This window comes from Parasteatoda tepidariorum, chromosome 4, assembly GCF_982258835.1.
Source record: "Parasteatoda tepidariorum strain Cologne lab strain chromosome 4, Ptep-v5.0, whole genome shotgun sequence".
NCBI classification, from domain to species: Eukaryota; Metazoa; Arthropoda; class Arachnida; order Araneae; family Theridiidae; genus Parasteatoda; species Parasteatoda tepidariorum.
Window position 1 is genome coordinate 121,711,799 of NC_141758.1, and position 15,848 is coordinate 121,727,646.

At 26.8% G+C, this 15,848-nt stretch overlaps 1 protein-coding gene across 1 annotated transcript in view; it reads right to left on the reverse strand.

Annotated features, from left to right (window-relative positions):
• Sc2 (trans-2,3-enoyl-CoA reductase Sc2) overlaps positions 1–15,046 on the reverse strand; it is a 33,442-nt gene extending 18,396 nt beyond the window's left edge. The window contains exons 1-5 of the mRNA XM_016054732.5: positions 14,797–15,046; positions 9,112–9,162; positions 6,604–6,655; positions 3,876–3,920; positions 436–539 (exon numbers count right to left, since the gene is read on the reverse strand). Of these exons, the coding sequence (XP_015910218.1) occupies positions 436–539; positions 3,876–3,920; positions 6,604–6,655; positions 9,112–9,162; positions 14,797–14,802 (258 nt within the window). The 5' untranslated portion in view covers positions 14,803–15,046. The remainder of the gene's footprint in view (positions 1–435; positions 540–3,875; positions 3,921–6,603; positions 6,656–9,111; positions 9,163–14,796) is intronic.
• Positions 15,047–15,848: the final 802 nt, after the last annotated feature.

Genomic DNA, 15,848 nt, shown 5'->3' on the forward strand with positions numbered 1-15,848 from the left:
GTAATATTATAAGATAAACATCATGTATTTGAAAATAAGGCAGGTTTCATTCTAGATTTTAACAGCATTACATCCCCCTGAAAAAGAACATCTGTCACAAATTTGCATCGCTCATACCCAAAATATACAAAGTCTATAATTTTAAAATTTAAAAAAAAAATCTTATTTTCAAACGGATAAGCTTAACTTAAAAGTAATTCTGTAAATAAAATAGAGCACTGAATAAACCGGTTTTAAAATTAGTGTAATTCTCGTATTTTGAAAATGTTGCTCGTTGTAATAACATATTAAAAATATCAGGATTTCAAAAAGCAATGTTAAAATGGATGGAAAAACAATACGTAACTGAAACTCTAAGTTTTCAAAATTAATCATGTAGTTATGATGAAATAGTTTATTAATTAAATAGTTATAAATGAAATCTTAAGTAATTACTGTTTTCCAACCAATCTGTGGTCCAAGGTCTTTCAAATAAAGTTGTTTTTGGCCCTTGAATTCAACGGAATCTAAAGTTAACCCATCATTCAAAAATTTACCACCTAAAAGAGAAATTGCATTGCTTCACTTAGTAAAACAATTAATATTAAATGCACCACATGCAGAATATAAAAGCTCGTTAAACAATGATTTATGAGATATTAGGAGATTAATAATTGAAAAAACTACTACTACTGGAATTTATCTATCTAAACTAACCTATATGGGAGAGATACAACAAGAGTTCAATATTTAAAACAGGGTTGGCAGGTTTTTGACATGTGACAGTTTTTGACGGTTTAAACCGTCACGTCAAAAACCTATATTCATATGTGAAATTTAATTAATACATAAAATTTATATATTATTTATAAAAGATAGTGTTTCTAAATATGTTCTAGAAAAAATAAATTTTAAATTTTGAAGAAACACTTATATTTTGAATAGTAACCAAAATCTTGTACTTTTGAAAGCTCACATCTTTTGTAATATTATGTATTCATTTTCATGTGTTATTGAAAATCTGCAGTGATATTATTAAGAAATTTATTTATAACCAAATTTAGTGTATAGTATAGATTATACTAAAAATTAGACAATTTTAAAGATAAACATTAGCAGTTTTGTACATTAGACATCTTTTAAAGAAAAATCTTTTTAATATTCTTTTAAATCTTCTTAATAATCTTTTTAACATAAGACAATACAAATTTAAGAGCTTTCTGTTAAATACACAGAGTAGATAGTGTCGATTTACAGTATATTCAGCCTATTCATTTACTATGCTGAAAATTTAGTTTATCCAAATACTTGTGAATTTCATTTTGCTGAATACTATATAGTTTTGTTGAATATCTAAATATTCAGCTGTTGAATAATTACTTCTTGCTTTCAAGATATGCATTATTTGTATTCTTAATACAAGTGGAGAAAAAAAAATTAGGAGGTAAAAATTGTTTTAAAATGATAAGTGTAATAATTATAAATAAATATAATAAACAATATGAATTATATTTATCATTATTCACAAATATAACTACTTTTAAATTCAAATTAACATCCTGGATAATATCTGGATATTTGATGTTATACCGAATATCTTATATTCGGTATAACATCAAATTTTTTTTTATACACTTGTATCAAGTTTGTATTTATACAACATAACTTGTAAGTCCCTTATGAATATTAGTTATATGTTCCTTATATGTCAAAAATACATAGTAATAAACTTTTAGTTTTCTTAAGTATCAAAAAAAAAAATTTTTTTTTTCAAAATATGAATATTTAAAAAATTTTTGTGCAAAATTTTTCTGCACATGCATTTGAATATAAATTTCTGAGATTTTAAATCTGTTATTTTACCTTAATTTTAATTAAAAAATATTTTAAAACCAGCTGATTACCTATAGTATAATTAAATTTCAATATAATGCATGGCAACTGTTGGTAGTTTTGAAGTTTATATATTTTCTTGGCGAACTTCAGTTTTTGACCATTTAAAATAGTATTATACCCTTGTCATGTCAAAAACCACTTTTTGACGTCAAAAACCCAACCCTGATTTAAAATATTTTAGTTTTAACTCTATATGAATATTTTATTATGAAAATATTTCAAGTAAATATATATTCATATTTTATTATTAAAATATTTCAAGTAAATATATATTCATATTTTATTATTAAAATATTTCAAGTAAATATATATTCATATTTTATTATTAAAATATTTCAAGTAAATATATATTATATTTTTATTACTCTCTAATTTTTGGAAGTGAGGGCAGGGGATGGTAAGTAATGATTTATGGTGAGTACCACTTTCCTCACTGCAAAAAACATTATCAATCTATTATTTATCAATCTAAATATTAATTTTATTTCGTTTATATTACAATTTAGGCACATATCTTGGATTAAGTAAAAATAATCAAGTTCACCAATAATTGTCTAATCTTAAAATATAATTTTTTTTATTGGTTCTCAGTATTTGTTATTATAATTATATTCAGAGGAGCAGAATATGTCTGACCATGTACATGAACAAGGCTTTGGAAAAAAGTCAGGCAGCGATGGAGAAATTTTTTGTCTAAAAAATATTCCTACAGAATTACTTGATAAAAATTTGTTGCTCTGCAAACTTTTTCTTATTAAAAAAACATAGGCCAATTTGCGTATTTATTAGTTAGTGACACATATATGCTAACTTATTCAATTCATGTAAAAATCAAATGAATTTTTTTTTCTTGTTCAAAAACTTAATTTTTCTAAAATTATTTTGAAAATGTTATTGCACTAAAAAAAACAACTAAAATGTTTGAGGAAATTTTGATCCAAAAAGTAACTTTGTTCATAGGGAATTAGGTTCTAAGAATTTTCTGCACTCCTACTTGATTATTTTCAATAAATCTTTATATTCCTTGATTAGTAAAGTAATCATAATTTACAAAAAGATATAAATGCTTAATAGAGTTCAATCAATCAATTTGAGGGTTTAATTAAATTATCAATAATATTTAGCACAGAAAAAAAAATTCTCAGTTAAATGTTATTTTATTATATTATTATAGTTTTAATACCTCTGCATTCTAATTTATGAAACATCAATCGAAAAAAACAGTTTTGAATTTCGATCTTATTCATACAAAACTGAAGAATAAACTTTGTGCACAAAAAGCTTTTTTTTGTGATTGCATGCTTTATGGAAAAGAGAGGTTAAAATGGGACTAAATGAAAATTGATTTTACATTTTATGAATAAAATGATTGTTGAGTATTTTTTTTATTAAGTTGAATGCTTTTTTTTAGTTTTAATATTAATAATTTAATATTTTCTGCATCAAAATAATAGTTTTTGATGGTAATTGTCAACACAAAAGAGAGTTTGATGACAAAATAATTCTAGAACGTAATTGATTCATAACTTGTAATTTTATAAGTATGTTTATTTATAAATACTTCTTATTCATAATAGCTAGTGATTATCCTTACACCAAAATTTTGGGTTTCTGACACTTGTTAAAAACTAGGTCAAAAAGGGTTTTTTGACATGACGGATACAACCATGGTTAAAACTGAATAAAACCTGCCAACTCTGATGGCATGTCAATTTATTCTTATCTAATTATCATTAATATAGTCTGTCAATGTTTACACAGAAGTGTAATGATCTTTGAATATAAAATAAAATAAATCAATTTTAAAAAATAGCAAATAATAAAATAATTAATATCAAATAATAAAGTTTACATTCCAAGCATCAGCTTTCATTCGAAGAAAATATAAATATTTACATGTTTGAGGGAAAAACTTAATATACATTATATTCAATTGTAACAAATTATATAAGAGACTTTATGTAGCTACATCTTTATACAATGATAAAGGAATGACTTACGTTGATCCAATTTCAAAGCCTGCCTTGATGGATGAAGTTTTTTCTCTAAAAATATTAAAAAAATTACCTGCATTTAAAAATTGAGTTATTTATATAATACACAATAAAAAATACTTTAAATTTATGACAATTAATCAAAAATTAAATAATTCTTTTTGCTAACTTTTGAAAAAACTACTGCAATATTAAGTGTGAAAAACTATTGCAATAAACACATTTCCTTGGATTAAAAAGGCACTTTATATAATACAAGGGGAGATCAAATGAAAAGGTACGAAACAACGTAAAAACGTAACTGTTAAACATTTGCATATTCCGCTATGGGATAACGTAGCGAGACATGTCGGGATGCGATTGGAGTCTCTGACTGGGATCGGAGCATGCGCGGGTGCCCGCATGAGCAGGAGAGAGCAGAGGCTCTTATCAAAAGCGGCGTCCAAATGATGCGGCAGTTCGTATGAGGACTGGATGGCGTTCGCGTTGCAAAATTCGACGATTGAGGAGCAGCGAGGTGTTATCCAATTTCCTCGAGCACAGAAAAACCATTAACTCCGATGTGTACTGTGAGACACTGACGTCTACACAAGTCCATCAAGAACAAAAGACCGGGGCTGCTCACGGAGGGTGTGGTTCTGCTCCATGATAACGCGTGTTCACACGTCTCCAGACTCGCACACATGGAACTGGCCAAGTTCAAGTGGGAGACGTTGGACCATCCGCCCTACAATCCGGACTAGTCGCCCTGAGATTTTCATGTGTTTGGTTCACTGAAGAAACACCTGAAAGGGAAACTCTTCAACTCGGACGACATACTCAAGGACGCTGTGAAGGACTGGGTCTCGTCACGACCACAGGAATTCTGGGAACAATTAATCCTGCGGCTTGTTCATCAGTGGGATCGCTGTGCTCAGGCCTATGGTGTATCTTTTGAAAAAAGTCTACATTTGTACCCACCGTGTCGTTTCGTACCTTTTCATTTGATCACTCCTTGTACATACAATGTCTATAGAATGATAAATGCTATTTGGGCAAAGAAGGTCCTGATAAATATAAGAGTTATTCTGAAAAAAATATGGAGAGTGCCAAAAATTTATCTAAAATATGTAAAGAAAAATTCAAGTTGTACGAAACAAAATTCATGCCTTTCTTATTAAAGGAAACATATATTAATGAATTAATTCTTCATTCTTTTCCTTTTTATTAATCTCCTTTCCTTTTTATTAATTCTTAATCCTTTTAATTCTTTTTTCACACACTTTATGAACCACAAATTTTTCTCTTATTTTGATAATGAATGAGCATTTTTTGAAATACACACATAAAATAGTATAGGAAGGCAATTTAAAAATTGTTGAAAACCAAATTCAGTTATTACATTATATTACACGTTTTGATAATTTTTTTTTGTGTTAAGTGAGTGCCTTTTCTGTGAGAAAGCACCTTGCCATTTTTTTATTCCTAAGGAGAACTTTGCAACATGGTAGGTTTGTAGGCTTGATTGTCAATTTGAATTACATTTCATTACAAAGTAAGAAATATATTCGGGGATATGCATTGCCGGTTTCTCATTTGACATTCTATAGAATGTCTAGGAAATGTGCGAAATATGAATCACTTCATACAGTGTTGCCTAGTTTTAGGCTTCATACAGAGTGCCGGATTTCAAACTGTGTTAGTAGCATATACATTTGAAATGGCTTTAAAAACAATTATTTATACAATAAAAGATCTTTATAAGGCAATACTTTGAAGTTAGTAATCCGCAATGGCTCAGGGGATAGAGCGTTCGCCTTACAATGAGGTAAACCAGGTTTAAATCATGGCGATGGCTGGTCGATACGAATTCAGCATCCGGCTTGCAACAACCACAGTGCTGATGGGAAAAATCCTCAGTGGTAGACGGATCATGGGCTAGAGTCTTCTTGTCATCAAGTCAACTGTGGGAGGTTCTCTTGGTCTTCCTCTCTATGTAACACAAATGTGGGTTAGTTCCTCCAAAAGTACTCCCCGAAAGCAAATTTCTCCCAATACTTGATCCACGAGTTCCCTTGTCTTCTGGATTGGGTTCAAAATGACAAGGCTATGACGTTGAACATCAGTCGTAGTAAACTAAAAAATCGGGTCAGCTGTTCGAAGACGGTTATAAAATGAAATACTTTGAAGTGTGAGAAATATAGATTATATAGAATATATCTGAAACAAATGCTTCATACAGAATTTTATATTGTATAGATAATTTCAAATATCATTAAATTTATGTATTAAACATCACAATACATATATTGGGAACAATTCAATACATATTTAAATATTTTAAAATAATTTTTAAAACATTTAAACATTGATCTAACTTACTTATTGTTTACAGGAAAGAAAAAAAATATCAAAAGCATTATATTTACGAACAAAAATTTGTTTTTGAAAATCAATTTTGGTTTGCTTCAAAGATTGTAAACTCTAAGAAAATTGTTTTTCTTTTTATAGCCTGTGAATAGTTTATGGTTTTTGCTCATTTATTTCAGAAGATTCAGTGTGATTTTCATTATTTATCCTGAAAGTTAATGTGGTTTATAGAGAATTGCAGTTTAAATAATTATATTATATAGATCTTTTACTGTATCAGAGTTAGAATTGGAACTAATTGAAAAAGATAAAAATGAGAGCACAAATATAAATTTATGAACAACTTTTTTTTTAAAATATCTGTTTTCTTAAAAAAAAAAATTACTTAGTTTATGAATTTCCTTCTTAACATCATAGACTGTAGATGCAGGTGAAAGCTATAATGAAAAAGGAAAAAAAAAGAAGTTACAATTAAAAACATAGCACATTCTATTTGATATAAAAAGGAAGGAATAAAGCCATAGAAATTTAAAAAATAAAAATAAAACTAATACTCATTATTTATGATATTAGAAAAAAAGCAAACATTGCTGCAGTTAAGGTCACAAGCAAGCCTACAGTGTGTGCCAGGTGGGCAATAGCTCACCCGAATGAATTTTTAAGAAAAACTCAAAATCAATGGATATTTTAGTTTTAAAATAAAATTTGCAACAATGAAGATAAAAATTGAAAAATAAATACTTTCTTTTGTTTTTACTATTTTTTCTCAAAAATTTTCATATTTAGTAAAAACACTTAAAAATCACATATCTAGATGCTAACTAATCAATGTAATTAGCAAAATTTTCAAACTTTCTTTTGTTTTTATAAGATATTTTTTTTTAATCATTTACAAAGATCTATTACATTTTTGTACTTTATAAAGTAAACTTAAGTATCAATTTTTTATCTGAAAATCATATAGGTGGTAGATAATTCAACAATTTAATCATGCTCCTGCAGAAGAGGTATTTTATTGCCTAAATTCTACAAGGATGTATGAAATTCACTTATTTAATAAGAAACTAATTAATTATTTTTCTTTTTGTTTCATTTCAATCAGCAAATTCAGTTTTATTTAACTTAGCCATAGGTGCAGAAAATTCTTAGAGCCTAATATTTCCCCAGAACAGTTTTTTTTTTAATATTTGAAATTTCCCTCAAAACTAATGCTTTTTTTCCTTCTCAAGTTACAATTTTTCTTCTTCAAAATATTTTTAAAAAGTAAATTTTACTCTTAACAAAGAAAAAAATTCCTTTGATTTTACACAATTCTAGAATGAACCAGCATTTGCTTTAAAAACATAAATTAATATAGCGATATAGTAATAACTTAGAAAACAAAATTTAAGGTCACACTCATAAGTTCAAACTAAAACAAATTGGCGCATAAAGTTACTTGTATCACATTTTACAAAACAGAATATATTTTTTACGACAATAAATTGACATGACTAAAGGAACTAAATAATAAACTTTAAAAATATAGATTTTAATACTGAATTGATGACTCACTTTTTCATCTTTCTGCCTTATGTGCCCTAAAACTACATTTTTAATTTAGCAACATGATTTAACAATAGTTAGGAAGTCAAGCAGTCTGATTTTAATTAGACCAAAAATTTCTCCATGCCTGAATTTCCCTAAAACCTTGTTCTCGAATACAAACATATTCTTCACCCCTGAACCAAATTACCAAAATTTAAGGATTTTTGGAACTTTGACAAAGTCTTAATAATACTTAAAACCTTACAATTTCAAATATGATGACTAAGTTCAAAAGAAAACATTTCAACAGAAAAAAAAATATTAATAAATTACTTAAAATAGAGATGTTGCATTCCTTTAATACTCAGTATGTTAACATGGAAGAAAAAGAATATATTTTTTTTGTCTGAAAAGTATATCCTTAATTATAAATGAAAAATAAGAGGAGGCTTTATAAACAAAAAATATGAAAGCTGATGGCTCCATTAAAGGCAAGCTGAAGATAAAACAAGTAATATAAAAAGTCAATTCCTACTCAGGTCAACAAAGAAAAATTTTATTTTAGTTACTTTTTATTAAATAATTAAAATTTTTTCGCCCATATAAAACTAAAATTAATTCATTACATTTAATGAATGAATTAATATGTGGAAAAAAACTGCATTAACATCAAGTGCCATCCACTACAATTTCAAAAAATGTATTTGAACTTGAATGGATTAAAAAAAAGTATATTATGAATGATCGAAAATTTGAACAAGATATATAAATATATGTACACAGAGAGTGTGGACTAACAGTAGGAATTGAACCAAAAAAACAAAAAAAAAAAGACGGAAAAAATATCAGACAACTATAAAAGTATAAATTTGGCGACGTGGACCACACATGTTACCAAGTAATGTTCTTTATTGAATTTATCTGACTGTGTGCAATAAACTACTTTTTTGTTCAAATAGAGCTATATGTCAGAAATGATCACTGATGTTATGTTTAAAATATGGGAAAAACTGAATCGCTTATAGTACAAAATTTAAAACAATGACTAACACTTAACCCATCAGAAAATTCAATTTTGTTTTTTTGCTCATCCCTATTTAATGAATGAATTAATATTTGAAAAAAAAAAAAAAAAACTGCATTAACAACAAGTGTCATCCACTACAAGTTTCAAAAAATGTATTTCAACTTGAGTAGATAAATAAAAAGTATTTTAATAAAGATTGAAAATTTGTACAAGACATAGGGGAGAGTGTGTAGGAATTGAATAATTTAATCCAATCCATCAGCTAGCTGCTCTGAAATAAAGAATAGATGTGATGATAAAGATTGACTGAACAATGAGGTAGATGTAAAACAAACTTACATCTGACAGGTGTGCAACAACCTTCCCAGATCCACTCTGAAGTATTTCGACCTGAGGAGAAATTAAAAACCTGTTAGATAAGAAATGTGAAATATCAGTTTTTCAAAATCATTGTCTTCACAAAAGATGATTTAAAACAGTTAAGAATCCCAAGTTGTCACTATGTGAACTCATTAACTTCCCTGAAAGCAGTTAGTATAGGGTTCCCAATAAATTTTTGTCCTGAAGAAAAATGACTATAGAGTCAACATAAGAAATTTTTATAATTGTTTTTTAAAATAGCTTCATTAAATTTCATAAAGCCATAGAAGTATAACGAACTCCTATAAACCAAAACATGCCAAAAACTAAGGAAATTGAAGGATTTTTTAATAAAATTCAAGTATATTACATAAAAATATTTAAAGAAAAAAAAATTGAAAACTTGCTCCAGATTATCTTTATAAAAGGGAGTATAAAAACTTAGATTATCATAAATTTGATTAATCTATTCAATGCATTTTACTATTGATTGTGAGCAATAAACTATTTTTTTTTGTTCAAATAAAGCTATATGTTAGAAATGAATCATTTCTAACATATTGGGCTTTGACTATATAACAAATTGATATAGTCAAAGCCCAAGGTTATACTCAAGGAAATGACACAGTAGCAATTTTTTTCGGGATTGTAGAGGGTCAAGAATAGGAAAAGTGAACTAGAATCAAACTACGTACTACGTCAATTTTTCGACAAGAGATAAAAATAAGAACTGAAAAGTGGGTTAAATAACCCTAGTTTCCCCTATATAAATTTGCTGAGTATCATAATTTTAGTTAACGAATGAATCACAATTAGTACATAGATAAAATAATCTCAAAAAATTATAAATTAATATTTTAGTATATGTTTATGAAAATTAGTTTTTTTTTAAATTTTCTGAGGAAGAAGCTGACAGTGAATTTTGTTCTGGTTGAAAGTTAAATTAACAGGAAGTACTTTGCAAAGAAAATTAGTAGCACAGATAAGACAGTAAAAGTAGTCACTTTTTTTTTCCTTTTTTTATTCAATAGAAATGTATTGAACTAAAAGGTCTCTAAGATTGCACAAGACTTAACAGTTTTCCTGCTTCCTTAATAAGAACTTAATGAGGTAGTTTACAAGACATACAAAAATATAACAAATTCATTTACTTATGCACCTTAAATGCAAGGGTGAGTTTAGTGGCTCACTCTGACTCCGCCCATATTCCTTAAAAAGCAGATAAATTGGCAAATTTATTAAAATGGGATAAATTTTTTATATTTGGAGACAGATAATTATAATATAATTTGTATATGAGTACTATTTTTATAAAAGTGTATAACTTTAAAAGTAATAATTTCTATGAATTTATCAAAACTGCAACTTACTTTATTTTGAGAAATTAAAAAATTTATCCGATCGGTTTTATTTTACCTAAGGTCTGCTCAAATGCAAATCTCTTGACAAATGAACTAAGAACAGGTGATTTAAATTTAAAATTTAACTTTTTCACCAATTACAGAAGTATTTGAATAGTATTTCAGAAAGTTACTATTTACATCAATTGTGGAAACTTTAAGTATTGCTGGACAATGTATTGTTTGACTACAATAAATATCACATGTGCTGTGGAAAAGTTGCAATTTAATGTATACCAAAATAAAAATAAAAATGCTGATATAAATAAGCACACATCTTAGACATGCAGAGGTAAAAATAAAGGGGATTTTTCCGTATCCAGATCTGTTAGACCAATTACCATCTACAAATGGATTTTAAACCTGAAAATAGTTTTTTTAGAAAAAAAAAAAAAAAAAAAAAAACACGTGGTTTGCTTGATTGCAGCTTATTGTGGGCCACTGCCAGGAAGATGTCGAGACATAGCCACAGATAACTATATGGAAAACTTCACATGGAAATAAAACAAAACCAATTTCTTAAAAAAAAGTTTATAACCAACCATTATAACAGCTTAGTTTCTAAAAAAAAAGTATCGTTTAAGTGACAGTAATGTTTTTTCATTAAATAATTATCTATATTAGAAGAATATAAAAAAAACAATAAGCATCTTATGTACAGAAAAATTAGAGCTTGTTTAATTATGAAGCATACACATTCTTACAATGTATTTCATAAAGACACAAAAAGCCCTACACCTATTTTCCCCAAATATTACGATTCATGTTTTTCTTTTTTCTTAAAAACAACTTTTAAAATTAATTAAATTTAATTAGTTTTAAAAAGGTTTTTTTTGGAGAAAAAAAGAACTTGTTATGGTAAACTCGTCTAAATTCATATAGATTGAATACAGAGTTTGGAATCCTGAGAAATGGAATTTTAAAAAAGTTGTATACAGTCAAACTCCTTGTACAATAGTTGTATATAGTGGTTGTCCCGGATATAGTGAACGAAATGTTCGTTCCTGTGCCTTGCTATACATGTATAATGTAATTTTTTGTGAATATAGTAAACTAAAAGTGAGGACGTTTGGTATGAACTTTTTTCTGCCTTTGACTGATTTTTTAAAACTAATTTTCAAAAGACTACTTCAAAATAAATACTTATACTGATTTTTACAACCATATATAGAGTGGAAAGTAGCGATAAGCATTTTTTCTTGTTTGCTTCTTTTATCACACTTTTCCATCCCTAAAGAAAGGCCTACCCAGGCAGATGTATGGACAAATTTTTCTCTGCATCAGCTAAAGATTACTATTTTTTTTTTTTTTTTTTGTACACAAGATGAAGAGTAATAAAATAAAAGCAAGTTAACACATTTTTTGTTACTACATACTATTTTTTAGTCATTTTTGTATTTCATTTTATTGGTCATTTATTTAAATAATGTATAATAAAAACGATTTCGGAACCATTAATTGAAATTGTTTGCGGAACGCATATCGGTTATATTGAACCGAAATTTTGGTCCCTTGAAGGTTCACTATACTAAGGTTTGACAGTATTTAAAATTTGACTTCCTAGGAATTATTCGATCAATTTCGCCCAAATTTTATTTTTCCATGTTAAATTATCTTCGTTTTTTTAAACTATGTAATAAATGTATACCTTACAATTCAAATTTTTTTCAGACTATTATTAAATAAAATAATATTTACTAAAAGTTATTTTCAGACAATTTACACAATTATAAACATATCGACAACTAACAGAAATTGTATGCCAAAAAGTTATAATTCGCTTAAAAAGCTCTCGAACTATTTCTCAGATTGCAGCTACCCCCATATTTTAGGATTTAGAAATCCGAATCCGTCGAAAAAAAATGACAGGTTTATTCAGAAAAAGTAGGTTTTATGGTCTGATTTTGTAACTTAAAATATCGCCCCAGCACATTTTAATTAGCATATTTTAAGTCACACTTTGAACAATTAAGAATGAGTCCCAGAACGTGAAGATCTAATCATTGGATGAAAAGTTAACAGTCTCATTTATTATTTTTTTTTCTGCACTGAACTTCTAAAAATTTATAATTCAAATCTGTTTAATTTTTTCTTCTTTATCTCTAATTTTCTCCATTGTGCTGCAAAGAGGATTTTTCATAATTTGATTTTATAAAATAGGCCAGAATGTATTCTGGTCTATATTACTCTTTGCCCTTTTTTCACTGTTAGCAAATTAATTATTTCCAGATATTTTTCAAATAAAGCATCAACTTCCTCTAATTTATTTTACAGTGACAATAATGCATTATTGTCACTATTTAGTCCAGTTTTGTATGCAATTATTATATACATATTTCTATTATCATATATTTACTTAAACATATAAAGCGGATCAATTTTTGTATTGAACGGTAAATAATCTATCCAAAAAATATATCTTTTGATTGCTATTTAATTTGCAATTGTCATAAAATCTAATTATTTGCAGTGTGATTTTTAATGAATTTATTATATTGATGATTTTATTGTTTTGACGAAAACAAAGCATTATTTAAAAATATAAAAAAATCATTACAATTTTAATTATGTTTTTAAAAAAATCAAATTCCTTCAGTTTTAATTTTAAAATATTGGGTAATCATCCATTTATGTTATAGTTCTTCTTTAAACCAAAGCTACATTTGTTTTGTGCATGTATTTTTATCCCCATGGCAGAATTGCAGCGACATTGTCGCAGAACGTTACAGAGTTCTTGCAAAGATTTTTCTTTTGAAAATTAAAAAATTTAAGTTTTCTTTTCTACATAAGTTTACATGTAGTATTTGAACCATGCATTTATATAATCACTTTTTGACTTGCTCAATTTACGCCAATAGTATTGTAAATCGATGTAATGTTTTGATTGTATTTTGGCAGTTATTGACAAAATACAAAGAAAATATTTTGTGCTTTATAAAAAAAATATTATGTGCTCAGTATAAAAAAAAAGTATTTTTTTAATACTGAGTGCTTTTGTTATTTTAAATTAGTAACATATATGTTTATTATTATTAAATGTATCTTGCAGAAATATATTTGCGCTAGACAGTTTTATTGCAGATAGTTCGAAAAAATTCTGCCACGGGATTTTTGGTATCAAATTATATTTGTTAAAAGTTTAAAATATAGTTGTGCTTAACTAAGCAAATTGTCAAAATTTTTATGGACAGCTGAAAAAACAAAATAAAATCTTGTATACATATGATAAAACAGATTTCTAACAAATGATTTTGAATATACTTAAATACATTACAATTAAAAAGAGAATTTTACTGTTATAATAAATTTTTATTTATTTACTAATCTATCTTTTCTTAAATACAATGGTATCTTTTTGCAATATTGACAAAAGGGTTAAATACTTCAAACAATGCCTTTATTTCGTATTTATAAAAAAGGAAAGGGGATATAAATATTTTCTGAAGGGCGTCAGTAGAAGATTTGACATAGGCGCTTCTTTCCATACTATCCACCTCTGTCTATAATTATTGTTAATTATCTTACTTTAATGGAATTTTCAATCTAATTTGTGCTTATGCTTAGAATTGAAAAAATAAAAAAAATTATGCCTAAACGTTTTTTTAGGGTAAAATAAACTTAACAGCTTAAAAAAATATTCCCAATAAAATAAAAATATTAATGAGCATGTTTAATTACTATTTACAATTAAATATGTATTTAACCTTGTTATTGTGGAAAGAAACTACATACAATTTATCTAATTTAACAGAATGAAGAAATAAAAAAAGTATCTGACCAATGAAATAAAAACTAGCAAAACAATGTTGAATAAACAATATATAACCTCTTGCGTTTGAAAAGTTTTAGTACTAAACATCGACCTTATTTCTCGTGAAATAATAAGAAAAGCAGATAATAGAAAGCAATTAAAACAAATAAGACAAACTGAACTATTTCATCACAAATATAAATAAGAGCAACTAGCATTAAAATTCGGATTGTTCATCTTATCTTATTCCTCAATCATCTTAAGGAAAGTTCTAGGTAGGATAATTAATTGAGGATGTATTATGGAGTAATTAAAGCGAAGCGAGAAAATAAAGCGTCAAGGTGAAGCATTCTAATTAAAAGAACAAAGATACGATTTATATTCTAGAACATTAAATTAAAAAAATGTGTTTAAATGAATATTATTTTTTTGTTCAAATTGTTCATTTTAACCAAATAAACATAAAATGAATAACAAGTAAACATTCAACATGCATAGAGAACTAAACATTACCTCCATTTGAGAGCAATGCTAGAATTTCCTTTATTTCTAAATAATACCGGCTAAAGCAGTTAGAAAATAATTTAATTTAACATTCAAAACACCAACTACTTTAGAACATACAAGCAGACAAATAACGCAAGCGATAAACGAACATCAAGCTTCGACTTCGAAACTTGCACTGCAAGGCAAGTGATCGAAAGCACCGCTAGAGAGCATTGAGAACGTCATAGTACGATATCACGTGATTATATCCAGCCTAGGCAAAATGATCCACGTCACTGTGATGTAACTCGAAAAAAAAAAAAAAAAACTAGCTTCTTCATCGCCGGCTTCAGGAAATTTTTGCCGATCACGTTTTTCAAAACTCAAAGATAAATTGATCAAACAATGTGAATGTGGATTTTTTAATCTCTTTTAAGATATTCTGATGACAAAATGTTATCAATGGGGTTATTAGTTTTTGAGTTATATGTGTTTGCAATCATGTAATTCAAATAAGTTTTGAAGCAATTAAATGGTTAAATTCGAATTAAATTTTTTCGATGCAAAGGAAAACTAAAACTATTTGTAAACTTACAGTTTTTTTAATAGACTATGAATTAAAAAAACAAAAACTTACGATTTTTTAAAATTTCAAATAAGTACCGGAGTTAATAAATTTTAAAGCCTTTATATATATTTGTTTTACATATACAGTTCCGAGAGTTGTAGAAATTTCGATTTTCTTTTTTTAATCGTTGGACAGAAATATAATTAAATAATTTGTTTCATTTTGAAGAAAGAAAAAAATCGTCAATTTTGATAGGAAATAACTAATTCAAGTATCAAAATTCGAATCATAAACTAATCTCTGCATTAATAACATTTGCAAATCAGAATGTTCCTTAAATATTCCTTTAAAAATATGCAAAATCCCCTATTTCAAAGACATTTTTCCCAGACTAAATCGAAAAAGAAAAACATGTCGGGTTTATTAAAAAAATTTATATTAAATGAAAATATAAACTACTTTTTATTTGGAAAAAAAAAAGTAAATAAATAAACATAATTATGCAAATTAG